General features: G+C 44.1%; 1 protein-coding gene across 1 annotated transcript in view; it reads left to right on the top strand.

Annotated features, from left to right (window-relative positions):
* The window catches only part of Chd7 (chromodomain helicase DNA binding protein 7), a 179,361-nt gene that overhangs the window by 129,892 nt on the left and 30,919 nt on the right, over positions 1–18,550 (top strand). The window contains exons 8-15 of the mRNA XM_026786660.1: positions 5,002–5,116; positions 8,280–8,363; positions 9,672–9,809; positions 9,906–10,027; positions 10,337–10,580; positions 11,601–11,777; positions 14,710–14,853; positions 16,005–16,260. Coding sequence (XP_026642461.1) covers positions 5,002–5,116; positions 8,280–8,363; positions 9,672–9,809; positions 9,906–10,027; positions 10,337–10,580; positions 11,601–11,777; positions 14,710–14,853; positions 16,005–16,260 — 1,280 coding nt within the window. The remainder of the gene's footprint in view (positions 1–5,001; positions 5,117–8,279; positions 8,364–9,671; positions 9,810–9,905; positions 10,028–10,336; positions 10,581–11,600; positions 11,778–14,709; positions 14,854–16,004; positions 16,261–18,550) is intronic.

Genomic DNA, 18,550 nt, shown 5'->3' on the forward strand with positions numbered 1-18,550 from the left:
GTCCCCATCATTGCATTCTTTACTTCACAGACCATGGATTTACCAGTTTCAGGTTGTGCCTTAGCTTCCTGTGCTTATTAATTACAATATAAATTTTAAAGCTTGGGGCTGGTGAGATGGCTCAGGACTCATGGACAGACCTGACAACTTGAGTTCGAGCCTCAGATCTCACAAGGTTGACAAGGAAAAATCAAACCAGACAGTCTTCTCTGACTTCCATGTGTGTACCACCTGACTCTTTCCCCAATGAATGTAAAAGTTCCATAGCTAGACATATCTGTCTTATATTGGATCTGGCTTCAAGCCTTACTAGAAAGTCTTTCCGTCCTGTTTGCAAGTAGAATGAGCCCACACTTTCTTTTGCTGTGCTCATGCCTCTTCTCCTCAAAGGCATAATGTGTGGTGTTCGTTCTTTTCAGCGGTGTCGTGTGGATGTCATAGCATGTCCTTAGTCAGACTTAGAAGGTCAATGCCAGCCAGTTGGTATGATGCTTTGGAAGGAATCAGAAGGCCGGGTCGAGATGAGCTGTCTAGGGCTGCTGCTGCTGTAGCATGGCTTGTGCGTAGACATTCACTCTAAAGACTCACGAGGATTGTAAACTAAATGCTTATCCAGGACTGTGGTTGTTGACAGCAGTGTTACTACTGTATGTAATTGTGTGTGCTGCTGCTGTGTGTGCTGCAGCCGGCAGTGGAGTAAGTGTCCACTGTCACCTGGGTGACTTACGGTCCTGAGTCATTGCAGTGTGGACACCACCAGGCAGTGGGAATTTTCTAGGTCCTTTGCAAAACTATGGGACCACGATCTGCCTTACATGATCTGTCGTTAATCGAAACGTTAGATAGTTCATGAGCTGGATGATTCTAGCTCTGTAGTTAAGTTTGTCTTTTCCATGGTAATTTGAGAGGTAACTATTGTGCGCTAGCATGTTTATTTGTATTTTGTGTCTATCTATACTCTCTTCTGTTTTCTCTGCTGTATGTGTATACGTGTGTTTGCATGTAAGCACATGTATGAGTATACGTGTCTACTATACATAGGTGGGGAAGCACTGGGAGTCTTCTTCAATCTTGGCTAACCATGTTCACCGAGTCAGGGTCTCAGCTGAACCCAGAACTCACCCATCAGCTTTTCTGGTTACTCGTATCAGACAAGGCTTTACTTTTTGAGCTCTGAAATTATAAGCAGCCCCAATTCCCACCTGGCGTTTATGTGGTTTTTATGAGTCCAGACTTCTAAGACTTAATATCTTAGTTAAGGTTTCTCTCGCTGTGATAAAAACATGAGGGACATCAGCACAGAAACTCAAATCGAGCAGGGAGCACAACAGAAGCCACAGAGGGGATATTTAAGGGCTTGCTCCTCATGGTTTTCTCAGCCTGCTTTTATTCCATCGGGAACCCCCAACCTGCAGTAGGCTGGGCCCTGCCACATCAGTCACTGATGAAAAGAATCGCTACAGTCTTGCTAACAGGCAGTCTGATGGAGGCCTTTTCTCAAATGAGGTTCTTCTTCCCAGATAACTTGTGTGAAGTTGACAAACAGCAACAACAAAAAACCCCAACCCCACACAATAGACCCCCTTCTTAACTTGACAGACAAGCACATCATTTAATTAAATTATAACCTTTTCCTTCTTGTTCATCTCTGAGATCGCATATTAACGTTGATATTACAATATGTAAATTTGTGACGTGGGCTGTTGACTTCGCACAGTATAGAAGCCCCAGAGTCCTTTCAGTCGAATCAGTATAATGTTTGGGTCCCTTAGGACACATTTGTATATTTTGTGTTAATTTACTGCCAAACCCTTTGTCTTTGTTGCTGTTATGGAAGAAGTTTTCTGGAATCATAATGCTTCCTCATTGGCTGTTTTTGTGAATGACATCTGCTTATTAACTTCCACGTGCAAATTTTGTTTTCTTCTGCGTTATTGATTTGCTTTATTCTTTGAAGTAGTTTTCTAACTGATTCATTAGAGGGTTGCTGTGTGCGTGCGTGCGTGTGTGTGTGTGTGTGTGTGTGTGTGTGTGTGTGTGCGCGCGCGCGTGTGCGTGTGTGTGCATGCACACGCTTGTGCATAATCACATAGTCTGCAAATAGAGATAGCTTATTTAATGGCATTGGCGTGTACTTCTGATAGATACACTACTGCATAATCGTGGCTATCCCTGCCATCCTTGTTCCTGATCTTTTTGGAAAAGTCTTTGTTACTTCTCGTCTGATAAGACCTGACTTTATGATTAAAGCCTACATATTTACTTACGTTAATGAACTACCAATCAATTCCTAGTTTCCTGGATTTTAAGACAGCCAGTGTAAGTGTTGAATTTGCAATGTTCGTCACCAGTTGGGATAATTGTGTGACTTTTTTTTCTTATGTGTATATTAATATTGTTTATTTTAAAATACATTTCCTAATACTAAACAAACCTTATATTACTAGAGGAAATCTTACTTCTTTTTTTTTCTTCCTCTTTTCCCCACCTGGGGGTGTGGGGAACTGTCACTTTTGTGTATCAGTCTGTCTGGTGACAGCTTGCAGGAAGGAGTTAGTTCTTTCCTTCAACCCTGTGGGTTCCGAGGATTGAACTCAGGTCATCAGATTTGGTGGCAAGAGTCTCTTGATGGCTGAGCCCTCTTTTTGGTTCATCTGCTTGCTGTTTTCTTAAAGTAGCATGGGAATGTTTGCTAGTGTTTTCCCCAGAACCCTCCACTAACACATAGAAATAGAGATATTGATTTTCCCTTTGTACCATCTTTGTCAATGTTAGCTATAAGTATTATTTAACTCATTTTGTAAAGAAAGATTATGTCTTTTTTTTTTTTTTTTTTTTTTTTTTTTGGTTTTTTCGAGACAGGGTTTCTCTGTGGCTTTGGAGCCTGTCCTGGAACTAGCTCTTGTAGACCAGGCTGGTCTCGAACTCACAGAGATCCGCCTGCCTCTGCCTCCCGAGTGCTGGGATTAAAGGCGTGCGCCACCACCGCGCGGCAAGATTATGTCTTGAAATGATTTTTTCAGTGTCCATAAGCCATATTCTTGCAAGCCTTCTTTCAGATTATTTATTAGTCTTCATGCAGTTGACCCCATGAACATTGTCTCATGTTTTCCGTGCTAACGTCTGTCAGAAAGCATTCTGCGTGGGTGCCTTGATTCACTAAGAGACAGTAGCCAGCCTTTGACTTGGTTTCTTTTCTTCTTCTTTTCCTGATTAGTCCTCCATAGTGGGTTTTCAGTGTCAAGGTTTAGAAGGTGGAGTCCCTGACTGAGAATTTCAGATTGCAGGTGGCAGCCCAGGGCCAGATCCACCTGTCCAAGTGCTTGTGTCCAGCTTGGGGCCGACCTGGTGGTTCCGTACATGTTTGTTCCTTTCTCAAGGCAAGAATTGTAACTGCCGTGTGTCTTTTTCTGTCAGTTAGCTAAAAGACAGTAGGCTGTTTGCTGGTTTTTTGATTACAGTTGTTTTGCTTAGTATTTCCTAGAAAATTGAACAAGTTGAAAGCATAAAACACAGTATTTGTTGGTTTACTACTCATGGTAATTATTAACATTTTGATGTTTGCACAGTTGGTCTATTTTCTCTTTCTCTCTCTGTGTGTGTGTGTGTGTGTGTGTGTGTGTGTGTGAGAGAGAGAGAGAGTGTGTGTGTGTGTGTGTGTGTGTGTGAGAGAGAGAGAGAGAGAGAGAGAGAGAGAGAGAGAGAGAGAGAGAGAGAGAGAATGGGCCTTAGATGAATTTGCATCTATGTAAGACACTTCTGTTTAAACTATTTTCCTCTTTCACCCAACTTTAGTATTTAATCTGAAAAGACATGATAGGACATAGTATCAATATAAAATATTTTGAAGATTCTGCAATTGCCGTTTCATTTCTGTGTAGCAGTATCTGGATGCTAGAAGAGTTGCAGATCCAAGTATCTTCCCTTCTTCCTCCCTTAATGATTCTGGGGATGGACCCCAGGATCTTGCACATACATCCCTGGCCCCTAGTGTTTTAAAGACAGGGTTTCCCTAAGTCCCTCCGCTGCCCTTGAACACGCTCTCCTCTCCCCTCTGCCTCCCAGGGGCCATGGATTTTAGGCATGGGCCTCCATGCTTAGCACCAGCTTTTTAATGTCATAGATGGGAAGAAAAACAAGATGATAGTAGCTGTTAGGGACACTGATAGGAAGGTACAAAATGATATGAAAATATCAAATAAAACAATGTATCGATTGTCCTTTGATTCTATGGAAGGAGAGGGAGTGTCTAGAATATGTTCAGGTTAAGAAAAGACAGAGCTGTGCTCATGCAAGAGAGTCTGGAAAATGGGCGCTGATTGGTAAGAGGTAGCCATTTGCCGGTGAGTGTGTTTGAATGAAAAATCAATCCTGAGGGACATGGTTTTGAGCTTCTAGAAGAACACACACTAGTAACACAGGGATGAGGAGGAGCTCTATCTGTCAGAGGGGCACGAGCCCGAGTCAAGCTGCACTCTGGCTCCTGACAGCCAATCATCAGGGCCTGTGTTTAGGCCTTGGGTGAACGAGGGACATACTGGTCCCCTTATTGATCCCCAAAGCAACTGCGGCTTTAAATTTGAGTTCTTCTGACTTGATAAGAACCTTTGATTTCTCAAAGATAAAAGACTCAAAACATTTTTGTAATTAAGACCACCGAGTAGTGCTAATTATTTGATACTGGTGTATAATCTGTTAACTTAGGGCATCACCTTGCTCTCAGGCTCTTTTCTGTTTGTTTGTTTTATTGATTGACTTTAATTAAAAAAATTTATAAGTAGTGGGTAAAGCACAAGGTTTGACAGATAGCAGCTTTTAAGTACAATTGCATTGTCAATTTTCTCTTGTTTTCCAACATTGGTGGCTATATAGAATGTTGCTTGGTGCTATCAGTAATAATTAATTAAGTGGGGGTTTTGTGAACGATCTTTTTTGATGATTTTTAAGAAAATAAGACAAACGCACTGCTTATGTTTCAAGGATGCTGTTTGATTCTTTCAGCTCTTATCTTCATTGTCAGTGGGCGTCTGTGGAAGATCTGGAGAAAGATAAGAGAATTCAGCAAAAGATAAAACGATTTAAGTCAAAACAGGGCCAGAACAAATTCCTTTCAGAGGTATGTACGACATGATCAATCTTTGAAATGTTTTCTTTATTAAAATACTCGAAAGTTCGAATGTTCGGTCAGTAAGCTATAAACAAAGACTGGCGTTCCTCATTTGGTGCTGTTACCTGCGTATTGGTAACTGGTATTGCTAAAATTTGTAAACGGGAAATTTCTCATTCTTCCCTTTGGCTTCATCTAGAAAATTCTGGTTCTCAGGAGATGTGGGAATAGCTGTGATGGTGTGGCTAATATTGTACAGTGAGCACAAGCTGGGAAGTGAACAAAGTGAGCAGGCAGCAGTCTGTTGAGAGTAGGTCAGAACTTAGTAGGGCTGGAGGGTGTCTGGGGAAGTGTGGCAGATGGCTACCGTTGAAGCCTGCACCTCTCGCAGAGGGCACTGAGCAGATGCTGTGTGCCATTGCATGGAGGGGAGGCAGTGTCTCCTTCCCTGGCTCTCAGTTACAAATAGACAGAGATCGCTGATCTGCACGAGGAGAGGACCGGCTCCTGTCACGGTCAGTGAGGTTTTAAAGGATGGAGCATCCTGGACTTGAGACCACTAAGTTTCCTTCACTTATAAGACAAGAAGATTTGGAAAAACAACAACTCTCTAACTTTGAAAACGATGACTTGATGATTCCTTAGCTGCTCTCCTGAAAGAGTAAACCAGGGCCAGGCGTGCAGTAGTAGAACACTTGCTTGCCTGTGTGAGACTCTGGGCTCAATCCCCCACCCCCATACCCCGCACTGACAGGGGCCAAAAGCAAAATGTAAATCACTAAGACTTAACTGGCTATAAACTGCTAAGAACATGAAGATTGTAAAATGCTGGCTGCTGGACAGCTGCCTTCATGTTTACTCCTTTGTGGGGATGAGGGAGGTCAGAAAGAAGAGCCCCAGTATTGGGATGCCAGGATCCTCACAGGAGCCCCAGGGACTGAGTACGCGTTCCTGGAACCTGTCTCCAGGACACCTGCAGGCAGGCAGGGAGTCTGAGGTGCCTTGCTCTGCCCTCTGGCCTCACCCTCCTGCTCTGCTGCCTCAGTAGCAACACCAAGAGGCTCGGGTACTGGGTGTGACTCCATTCTCTCCCCTTGGAGATTATTAGGACGGTTCTTTCTTTGAAAGAGTGGTCTGTCAAACACAGAGCTGTGGGTTTCTATTTCTTGTGTCCTTTTTTAATGAAAGCAAAGTTAAAATTTCCAGGCGCTGGGTGAGCAGCATCCCTAGAGAGGAGGGACCATATGTCCTGTTGATCTTATCTGAGGCTCCATAGGAAGGCAAAGGGGAAGACACAGTGGGATCTCTTTCCCATCTTTAAGTCATGGTCTGTTTTATTATTCATTTGGATTCTGGTTCCTGTAGTTATATACCCTTCAGGGAGTTGTTCCTGGCCCTAATGTCCACCCCATTTGTCTGAATTTGTCTGTGTAAGTCGCTCACACCCAGGAACCCAGGATGAGACGCGTTGTCTTCCTGGTGAAATGGCAACTAGAAATTTCAGTTCTATCCTGAATGAGAGTTAGCAGGAAAGGATACGATTCTGTCCATCCTTCATCTACACACACGCAGACCATCGGTGATCATGGCTTCACACATTCCTCCCTTCTACACACACGCAGACCATCGTTGATCATGGGTTTGCACGTCCCTTGACTCTGTTCCTGTAGGATCTCTGGCTATAGCTGCACTTGTGTTCTATGCTGACACTTGAGTTTCCTGACTCTGCTGCATGTACAATCTATTCAGGCCAGGAAGTCCACCATACACATGACGCCACAGTGCTCCCCCAGTGGGAAGGGATGTAGGGGACTGAAAACTGAGCTTTGGCAGAGCTAAATGCATCCGTGTATTAACCCTTTAGGTGGAGTGGCCACTGTAGTGCACTCTCTCCTCACCGCTCACCTCTGTTAGAAAGCCCACACAGCACCAGAAGTATGGTTTTGCCTCTGTGCTATTTGTTTCATAATTCATAATCAAAGCACCCAAGTTGGACATTTTGAGTGGGTACAAATAGCCCAGGGTGTGTGTCTTCCTTGAACATAGTATGTGACTGACAGCTTACTTTTCATGGCATTGAGAATAAGACCTATCTGACTCCTAAATTGCCCTTTGCTTGTTAGATTAAAAACTGTTACCAGGCTAATCTGCAGCAACATATAACGATGTGGCTTTTGTTTCTGACTCAGACCAGAAATTTAACAGGTGTGGGCTTCTTTAAAGTGTGACATGGCCTGTAACTTTGTGGGAGCCACCGGCCCTTCTTTCATATGACTGAACTGTACTGTACTATACTATACTATACTATACTATACTATACTATACTATACTATACTATACAAGACTATACAAGACTATACAAGACTATACTATACCATACTATACCATACTATACCATACTATACCATACTATACCATACCATACCATACCATACCATACCATACCATACCATACCATACCATACCATACCATACCATACTCTTGTATTCTTCTAAGCAAGCCATGTTACTTTGCTTTTGTAAATATTATTAGATTATAAGTTAAGTATTTCTACTTAGGCTTCATTTCTTTGAATTCGTTCACCCAAACACTCAGTGTTCAGTACAAATAAATCCCTGGAATGTTTAAGATCAGTCAGAAGACTGTTATTCTAAGGGAAGGCCTGCTATTGGCTGCAGAGGTTTCTGGATGGGAAACTGAGCGGGTTTCAGGTTCATAGCCCATGCACATCCCTCCCATACATGGCGGCTCACAGCATCAGAAGAAGCAGGGCTTCTGAGATGCACGCCCACGTCCTGTGTGTGGCTCTGATTCTTCGCTGTCGACTGTACTTTCAAGAATGCTAAATGTATTGCACGCCATAAGCCTTTTGGATTGCTCATTAGTGAATTGTAATTTCACACTTCATTTGAAATATTCTTAAACATTCCCTCATAGTAAAGGGTTTCGCACAGTAATTAAAATACCCAGCTCACAAAGTCTGAGAAGTTTGATTTCCTCACGGGGAGTGATTTTGTTAAATTGTAGCATTTCAGTTAATATAATAGATTATGTCAAATACAAAGTTTGTGTTGCTGCGACCCAAACTATTATTGCCTAGTGAAAAGTGAAATAGTGTTTCTCTGAAGAAATGAAGGAGCATTTTAACCTCTTTTTTTTTCTTTGGAACAGATTGAGGATGATCTTTTCAATCCAGACTATGTGGAAGTTGACCGGATAATGGACTTTGCACGTAGCACAGATGACCGGGGCGAGGTAACACATCCTCTTTGTCACACAGGGTGGTTCAGGTAGTTCACACGGTGTTGACAGAAGAGACAGAATCAAGGCCTGGGCCTGGTTAGATCATCCCATCGCCACATGCTTGGTCTGTGTTTACCTGATTTGTTGTTAGGTTTGTGACTTAATAGCGCTAAATATTTTGGGTTTAGAATGAAGAATTTCACTCTTAATATTTTCAGTCTGAGCTGTGTTAAAAGTTTCACAATTCTATGCTGATCAATAAAGACCTCAACACATTTTGCATATGTGTATCATGCAACACAACATTTCCTTGTGAAATTGACAGCACACCTGTAACAGAACGGAGTTTAATGGTAGTTGGCATTGGATGTACTTAGTAAAGCTGATGAACTTCGTTTAATGGGGTGTTCTGAGGATAGTGGACCCCAGACCCGGTTCTCTTGTGTTTATAAACCTCTGAGTAGAGGTTTATAACCTAATAGAGAAGTGAAGATGAGGAAAAGTAACTGTGTCTCCGTCAGTCACGGTGTGCCTCCCTGCCGTGAGTTCAGGTGCTCCTGGCCCCTCCACGGAACTGAGCTTCCGATGTTAGTGCTGAGTTCTGGAGAGCCTCCACAGAACGCTCCGTCCTCCAAACTCTGTGTAATGAAACTTGCAGTGTTTCAGAGACCATGATGCCATCTTGGTTTTTACCTTGGTTGCCTTACTGTCCCAGAGCAGATCTGCGTTGTCAGGAAATATTTTTGACATGTCAGATCAGCAGACTGGTGTGTTTCTAAAGGGGACAAAGAATTCCTGCTAGCACAGGTCACCTAAAACATTTTGCCCTTCATTCTTTCAGAACACAAGTTCATTATCTGAATGTAGCTGAATGCAAACAGTCATTTTTCCCCCGAAGGAAAAGGTAGATTTGTCTCATACATTTGTCTGTTTTTCACTCTTCAGGCAACTATTCAATTATATTTAAAAAGGCGCTAAGATGGTTTACTGTGTAAGTTCAAGTATACTTGATGAATGATTGACAGATAAAAATGAGCCTTTGATTTGCCTTCTTGCTGTTCATTAGCTACTCCTTGATGTTTTGTTCATAAACCAATGATTCAGATACAAACTTTTTTTTTTTTTGGTTAACATCCAGTAACACGGTTTTCAGTGTACACTGGAGACAGCTTTCAATGGTTATAGTTTTCAGGTGCGGGCAGTTCAGTCCTACTGATGCCTGCCGGGGGTTGCACTGATAAACAGGCAGAGCACATGTTTCTCCTTACTCTATGATATTTGGTCAAGTGACTTTACCCAATCCCTTTGAACCCGTCCCAGCCTGTGACCCACTATCTGGTGAAGTGGTGCTCGCTCCCTTACGAAGACAGCACATGGGAGCTGAGGCAGGACATCGATCAAGCGAAGATCGAAGAGTTCGAGCAGCTCATGTCCAGGGAGCCGGAAACAGAGCGTGTGGTGAGGACCGGCCCGTGGTGAAGGGTTCGGTTTGGAAGGAGCGTCCGTGTGCGGTCTTGGAGAAACCACTAATGGGATTTCCTGTCTTTGGAACAGGAGCGACCTCCTGCTGATGAGTGGAAGAAGTCGGAGAGGTCCAGGGAGTACAGAAACAATAACAAACTCAGGGAGTACCAGTTGGAGGGAGTGAACTGGCTGCTTTTCAATTGGTACAACATGTGCGTAAAACACGTTCCTCTTCCCTTTTAACAAATGCTGTAGCTCTTATCCCTTGCAGTATTAGAAATATTAATTTTAGCAAACTTTAAGTAATAGTTAATGCTGTAATACATTTTTAAAATCCAACTGTTGGGATGCACTTAATTTATCCACTGACAAAATTAATAGAGAAATTGACAGAGCTATGTAGAAATAATATTTGTTTCGTAGCGATTCCCTTTGACCTGTATTTTGTTGAAATACGAAAATAGTTACAGAATAGCTAATACTCACTAAGCTTTTCTGTCTTTTTTTTTTCCCCCTTAAAGGCGAAACTGCATTTTAGCAGATGAAATGGGTTTGGGAAAGACTATCCAGTCCATTACATTTCTCTATGAGATATATTTGAAAGGAATCCATGGCCCTTTTTTAGTAATCGCCCCATTGTCCACGATCCCCAACTGGGAAAGGGAATTCCGAACCTGGACGGAGCTAAACGTGGTTGTGTATCATGGGAGCCAAGCTAGTCGTCGGACCATTCAGTTGTATGAAATGTACTTCAAAGATCCCCAGGTAAGACTTGTTGGGGTGTGACCCCTGTGCATGCTGAAGACCCAAATCTCTGGGGCATGGTGATGCCTCGATTTGCTTACTTGAGAGACTTGCTTGAGATTGCTTGTCCATTACACGTTTCTGTCATTTAAGTCCACGAATATTTTTATATTTTATACGTGCTTTTTCTATTTCTAGAGTTTGTCATTCTGATTATTTAGTTAGAAAGAATAACTTTAATATTTGGTGGCCACAAAACTCCATAATATATTAGTTTGCTTAGTTTATTTTATTTTATATGCCCAAGACAATACCAAACAGAAGCTGATAGCAAAATGTGATCAGAGAGAACATTTTGAACTGTGACCAGAAGTAAAAAAATAAGTATTTTAAAAATTCAAGTACATCAAAGACGAAGACTTTAATGCTTTGGCTCACGTGAGAATTGCTTTAATTTTGTCTTGTCGTAGTTACCTGCTTGTAATTGCCTAATACTGGCAATGAAGCATTATGCATGCCATGATAGGGCATGGTGCATGCTAGAACATGTGTAGGCTTTAAGCAATAGAGGATGTCCTGTAGTTAGAAATAAGGTGGTTTTTATACACATGCACTCTTTACATAAAAAAGTGTAGCCTACAGTTAAAGGAGAAAAATATTGAAACCCATATTTGTCTTTAGATTTAAAAAATTCCAAGGGCCATCTTCTTGGGATTTTTGAGTTTTTTAAATTTCAACTGTTTTGGCATTTTACAAGAAATATTGATAAAAACAAGTTCAGAAAGAAGCTCGAGAAACTTCTAAACAAATTCAATTTCCCTTGGCACTCAGTTCCCTTGGCCTTACACCTCTTGGGTTCTGTGGGCTGTGACGAGACCGCATGCTCTTAACGGCACTTCATTCCATGTGATTTCTATGGCAAGATGTAAAATAAGAGGTCTCCAGGGGTTCAGTACGTAGATCTTAGCAGCCTAGTTATCCTCATCGTCCACTGTACCAACGTAGTCTCTCCCGTGTGATCATTCCGACTTGTTCCTGTAGGGTCGAGTGATAAAGGGGTCCTATAAGTTTCATGCCATCATCACTACTTTCGAGATGATCCTGACGGACTGTCCTGAGCTGCGCAGTATCCCCTGGCGCTGTGTGGTCATCGACGAAGCCCACAGGCTGAAGAACAGGAACTGCAAGCTGCTGGAAGGACTGAAGATGATGGACTTGGTTAGTGACTATCGATGGCGCGGTCTCTGCACCGTAGCTTGAGTCTTGTGTTGCCTGTGAAGGGTGTATGCTGAGCCTGTCGGTTTCCTAAGCTAAGCTACTTAGCTACTAAGCAGCCAAGCTGCTGTCCCCTGCTCCTCCTTACCGCTTTGCTGGTATCAAAACAGAGTAGAGTCATATCTTCACCAAGTATCTGCCATGCCATTACCTTTTGAGCCAAACGTTGCCACTGTGGCGACTGACAGTCCAGCTGTGTTCCCACGTATGTGGTTTTGCCCCACTGGGGCCAGTTTTGTATGTACACAGTGAGTTGGTTGGCTGAGCCATCCCTTCAGTTTGTATAGATGCTGAAAGGCTTGAGATATTGAAGATCTTACATTGATTCTGAGTTTTTTTTAACCTTGTGATCTTCCAGTCTCCAAAGAAATAGCCACGTGTTCCTCCTTTGGTGTGCTAAGATTTTTCTTTCCTCTAGGAATAATTGTCACAGGAATATTGTCAGAATAGCAGCATCTGGTTCCTGGTTGTGCCTGTTGCTTGTGTGTGCAATCCTGTGCCAGAAGTTGCTGCTTGAGTTGCTCTTTGGTTCCTTCTTAATCTAGAGTTGGCAGCACAGCCTGACCATGCATGTCCCTCTGTCTACCCCTCCCATACATTTGTTCACTTGTGTGTTGAGTGTACACACACACACACACACACACACACACACACACACACACACACACCGTGGTGCACCATGGAAGTGTGAGGCGAGCTTCATTGGTTCTCTGCACCACGGGGCTTCTGGCACAGGAACTCAGGTTGTCAGTTTGGCAGCAAGTGCCTTTACCAGATAAGCCATCTCACTAGCCCTACCCCTCATTTCTAATGTACAGCTGTAAAGGAAAGAAAGTTGTTCTTTTTTTTTTTTTTAAATTGTGTTGGCAGATTTGATGAATTTCAAGAAACTAAAGAACTTCTGTAGGTCTCTCGATATTGAGAGTGGAGGGGACTTTCTGCGTGTTTGGGGCTGTCCACACTTATTGAAGACCTCAACTGCTGAAAAGAACCTCAGAGCCTTCTGTCAGAGCTTTGCAAGGGACTAACAAGCCCTTCTTTAATCACAAACAGGTGAAACTAATTTTGCTTAAAGGAAGAAGTTTGACCAATTTTTTTTCTACATAGGGTAGCATTACCCATTTTCCTGTCAAGTAAAGAACTTATTAACATTGTCCTACGTCTTTTGTAAAGCACTTCACCAATTTTGGTAGCCATTCCACAAAGCTGCATGAACATTTAGAAACAGAGAAAAGTCTTGACGTGGTATTTTATAGAAGGAACAGCTCCTAGCTGTCTTTGGTTTCTCCAGGTGACGCTTGGGCAGTGTGGCGCAGTAATTCTTTCTTGTAGGTAAACATACATGTTCATGACCTGTCTAACTTATCTTCTGAGCAGGAATGTGCCTTCATGGCAATTCACTAAGAGATAGTCTCATGGTCCCTTTCAGAAGGCTTAAAGTCATGTGACTGAGTTTGTCTTAAGTTGTATTTTATTGTTAGTTCCCATGTCTCAAAATAGTAGAGTCTCATTGTAAAACACCCCTTTGTTACTGAGAAAAATTAATTTACCTTGTCAGCATCAAAAAATTCACTTGCTTTGAGATGTTTTGGAAACTAGCATTTTATTAATGGATTAGAATCTGGAATAGAAATAACTTTTCTGTTACACATCCAAATATTTATTTTTCTTTTATGCATGATATCACGTAGGAAAATAATAATATTTTTCTCACTGAGTTAGCCAGGGGAGGCTGAGGCTGTCCCTTGCTGTGGGAGACCAGTCCTAGGTTCTGACTGCCATGGCCACTGTGCCTGTAACACATTCTGGCTAATGCTCTGGAAATTCCAAAGACTTATCTCAGAAGAGATGCTTTTTAAAGTAGAATATGTTATTGTTGTTCAAATTCAAAAATGTCATTTTAGGTATGTAATTCAGAATAGCTGATTGCTTGTGCTTAAATCCCACCTTCAAAGTCATGTCAGCCTATATGCTTACCATTGTCAAATAGCGAGAAGGAGCCCTGCGCGTACCCCTTAGGGCATGCACTTGTTGAAGATGATCTCCAAGTCAAAGAGGATTTCTGGGTATCTTCTACTCCATGGCAAAGGCAATGGAGATGTGGCTGGGTATCGATAGTCACCATGGTCGTCCATAGGAACTCTGGAAGGAATGCCTTCAACAGGAGGGCTGCCATGAGGTTGTTGTAGGTCTTCATTGAATCTGTTGTCTCCTCATTCATTGGCAGGAGGCTCCACACACACACAAAGTGTTCCTAAAATGAAATTAAACACACATCCTCCATCCATGCTAAAGCGAGTGATCGTGTTTTCAAGGCAGAAGCATCTCTACCTCTCCATTGAGGTTGGAGGTGATGATGCCCAGTACCCCAAGATGGGGTTCCCTTTTCCCAAATAAGTTTGCTTTGACATAAGTGTACTTAAAAGTCTTTAACAGAGCTTAGGATGGTAAGAAAAGGTATGGGAGAACTCCGCGACAGTCAGTACCATTCCTCCACCACAGTGATCTCTCCTCGCTCTGTGACTTTACGGAAAATTGAACTACAGTGGAGAAAGCAAGCCAGTGAGACTGAGGGACTTAGAAAACAGTCATCCTTAACTATCAACCTAGGAAACTCAGAAGAAGGAGAGTGTCCGGGCACGTGGGAAGAGTCCGCAGAGTTTGCGCTGTGTGGCGTTTACCTGGAGCAGGAGCTGCGCGTGCCTGCATCTCTCTTTCTCTGTTCTGAGCTCTACACCTTGTGTACGTGTGTGCAGCGGATGCTGATTGCCACTGGGAGCAGAAGATGGGGCGTATAGGTGCAGAGAGAAAAGTGTTGGCTTTAAGAAATTGTTCTGCCCCAGTTGGGCAAGCTGTTCCTCTCACATTCTTCTAGGAACACAAAGTGCTGCTGACGGGGACCCCGCTGCAGAACACCGTGGAAGAGCTCTTCAGCCTGCTCCATTTCTTGGAGCCAAGTCGCTTCCCTTCGGAAACAACCTTCATGCAGGAATTTGGTGATCTGAAAACAGAAGAACAGGTACTTACCCCTCCACTTTGCCTTTGGTCACGACACCGAAGATGAGCTCGTGCAATGGCAAAGCGTTGGCTTTTGTGACTCTAAGATAGAAGGGTTAGGCCACAGTATTTGCCACCCCGGCGAACAGCTTTGTGTCCCCTTCTCTAGGACTTCAGATCATCGTTACAAAGGTGCTCTTGTTTGTCCCCTAGCTCCCACGAAAACCCGTTGTGTTTTTATAGGCAGGTTCTTTTACAGACCCAGCCTTCACAGAGTTTTGTGCCCCTGGGTTAGCGCCTCTGCAGGGTGTACTGGTCAGAAGTCGCAGGGGTTTTATAGGATCACTTGTCCACTGGAGCTTTGGGTCCTCACTCTCATTTCTGAACTGTACTGCTTCAAACCTATTTATTTTCCTTGGAGATACAACTGGCCAGCTGGATTTCTGGGAGAAGCTAGAGGGCTTGTGTGTGAGAAGTACTTGGTTGCCGTAGGCACTGCATAAGGTGTGCATGTGTTGGTTCATGGGGAGCCTCCTGTCAGTGAGCCAGCAAAGACCTGCACCTCACTAATTTTGAAATAAATGCATTTATAAGCTTGAACTCTTGGGCTTATTTGCCCCCTTTCCAGCTTAGAGGCTCAAACTTTCTGATTCTGTTCAGAGGGTGCTCTGTTTGGTTTCTCCTCTAAGGTCGCAGTGCTGTGCCAGTTGCTGAAAAGAGAGCCGGAGGGTGACGTCCCTCCTTGGTGTGGCCACCGATGCAGAGTAATATCTCCCAGCTCCCTTACTCTCATCTGTGTCTCTTTCCACAACGGCAGAGAAACACAGAAACCTCTGATGTTGCTCCTGTCCTCTTCCTGTTCATCTCCAGGGCTTAGACAAAAGCGAAAACTAAACACCCTTCCCCCAACACCAGCTCTGAGGTTTTCAAGCCCTTCAAAGCTAGTCAGGAATTCTGGATAGGTGAAGTTTTCTCTTTGACGTAAGCCACCCCCCAGCCTTTTCTGTTTCTCTTAGGACAGCGCAGAGGTTAGCGCCTCACATTCCTCCTAGGCTTTGGAAACTGAAAGTGGATGTTAAATCAATAAGACAGCCTTCCCTATTTTAATATGCCAGAATGTGTTAACACCCGAACAAATGGAGATGCCAGTATTGACCTGAGGTCCTTTTTTAGGTGCAAAAACTGCAGGCTATTCTAAAGCCAATGATGTTGAGACGCCTCAAGGAGGATGTAGAAAAGAACTTGGCCCCCAAAGAAGAAACTATTATTGAAGTTGAGCTAACAAACATTCAGAAGAAATATTACCGAGCCATCCTTGAGAAGAATTTTACATTTCTTTCCAAAGGTGGTGGACAAGCTAACGTACCTAACCTTTTAAACACTATGATGGAACTGAGAAAGTGCTGCAATCACCCCTATCTAATCAATGGTAAGCCTGCCCGCCTGCCCGCCCGCCCGCCCTCCTGGAGCTTGTTAGATGGGAGGTTGGTACAAGCTTCAGAAGCTCCCCTCTGCCCTTACGCTGAAGCGCTCATGGTGTGCGCGAGTCACCGTCCTATCTGCTCATGGGGGTGGCCCCGGGGGCCCTCCTTTGTCGTTGCTGAGGTTAGTGGCCGGTGCTCCCGTGAACCCGGAAACGCCTTGCCATCTTGCCTCCTACTGATCCCCTTCATCTGAAAGCAGGCGTTTGCCAGGGATGGATGATGTTAGGAGGGGCGGGCTGCTAAAGACAAGGGAACCCTGTGAGGTCTTTAGAAGGGAGGTGGGTGTTTGGTTCCCAAGTACTAAAGAGCATCCCCGTGTGGGCAGCGCTGCCAGCCACCTCAGGCATCGGGTAGAAAAGTGGCCTTCGATCCCTTGGAGTCTGGAGACTTCCAGTATGTGTCTCCTGAAAAACGGGAAGGAATCTCAAAGTCGTGTCCGTTATGTTGTCCCCGTTACCTATGGAGACTTCATTTTCTATTCCATAGTGACATGGGGCTTCCATGGGTTAAATACTCATAAATGCTCCCAAAAATGGTTAAGGAGATGCGTGTCCCATGCCTGTACGAGCACAGCCAGTATGGACTTAGATGGACCTGTCAGGATGTAGAAGAACTGAGATGGAAATCTCAGAGAAAGATGATGCACGAGGCAAGGCTTTTGCCAGGCGGGACTAGGAAAAGAAAGGGGTGCTAAGGCTGAAGTCCTAATGCAGACAAAGAACAGACGGGATCTCATCCAAAGTACAGCAATGTGTGAGACCCAGGACTGTGCCAGACACACTGGACCCCGCTATGATGCCATCAGATGGGGTCACATGTTACTTTCACCCAAGACTGTAGGCGGAGGGAAGCCATGGCTGGTGTTGGAACTGAGCCCTGACTAGAAATGTCTGTGTGGCTGAGGATGTGTCTCCTCTTACTGTTCCATCCCAGCGCACAGCATAAAGCCAGGTGTGGTATCACATGCTTATAATCCCAGCACTGAGGAAGTACAGGCAGCAGGATCCGAGGTTCAGGGTTCTTGTCAGCTTTGGAGCAAACTTGAGGCATGGGGAGGGCAAAGGGGTGAGGGTCTTGTTCATGAGAGCCTGCCTCAAAAGTGAAAACAATAGAGATACTGATTACAGGCAATATAAAAAAGATGGAAGGACAGACAGACAAGCAAGCAGACGAGCTAGGGGCTCTGTGGCTGGGATCTGGGCAGTTTATGCTGTGCTGGCAGGTAGCTTGGGTTCTTGTGGATGTTTATAATAGGCTAGCAGTGCAGTTAGGGAGGACAAAGCCTCATCCGTCTGATTTGTGAGAGTCAAGGTCAGCTGACCTAAAGTTCCTCACCTTTCCCGTCTCATGGGACAGCGTACACCTGTTGACCTCCTTGCATACCCTTGTTAGTGTAGAAAGTGGTGTCTGCCTGCGATAGCCTCAGAGCACAGAGCCCGAGGCCACTTGCTCTGCAGCGAGGTCTGTGAACTGCTTTTGAAGGTAGTGGCTTTGGTTTTGTTTTCTGAAGAGTGTCGTGTGTGATGGCTGCATGTTTATTACGCAAGCGTTATGCGTTTGTAAGCCTCTATGGTATCACCCAGTTGGTGAGCTGGGACTTAGTGAAGTTACTGGCGTGCATGAAGGACACACCTGGGTGCGTGCACACACTTGTTCATTCATAGCCTATAGGAAGAAAACAGACAATAACTATCTCTAATGGGAAAGGGGAGAAAAAATACTCCCCAGAGGACTCCTGGTGCTGGTGGGGCCTGTATCCTAGTTGCTCAGCGCTGTGATGAAATGGCCACCCCGGCGCCGCTGTGTCTTTCATGCTCACTCAGAATAAATTTATGCATCGAGCATTGCCGAGGTTTTTCCCACAAAACATGGCTGGTGGGTCTTTTCCATGGCTGATTCTCTCTAGGGTCTCCTGTATAGCTCTTCTTCTGGAGCCCCTTAGGACTCCTGGAGGTGTTTGTCCTAATTGTCCTAAATTGACGCGAGCGTTTCTGTCCTTAGAGTAAGTAACAAAGTATCTGTTAAGCAGGGGTTCTTATGCCTCTGTTTTGTTTTGTTTTGGGCAAAGTACGGTTTTAAAATGCAACTAGGCTCTGAGCTGCAGGAGAACTTAGGAAGGGAGACATTGTCTCACAGAGATTGTCCATGAACCAACGGCACATCCTCACCCAGTATCTGAAGGTGTCACTTCACATGGAACTTAGGAAGGTGTAGTAATAGGAGCGGCGGGCTGCT

Source organism: Microtus ochrogaster, linkage group LG5 (assembly GCF_000317375.1).
Source record: "Microtus ochrogaster isolate Prairie Vole_2 linkage group LG5, MicOch1.0, whole genome shotgun sequence".
Taxonomy (NCBI): Eukaryota; Metazoa; Chordata; class Mammalia; order Rodentia; family Cricetidae; genus Microtus; species Microtus ochrogaster.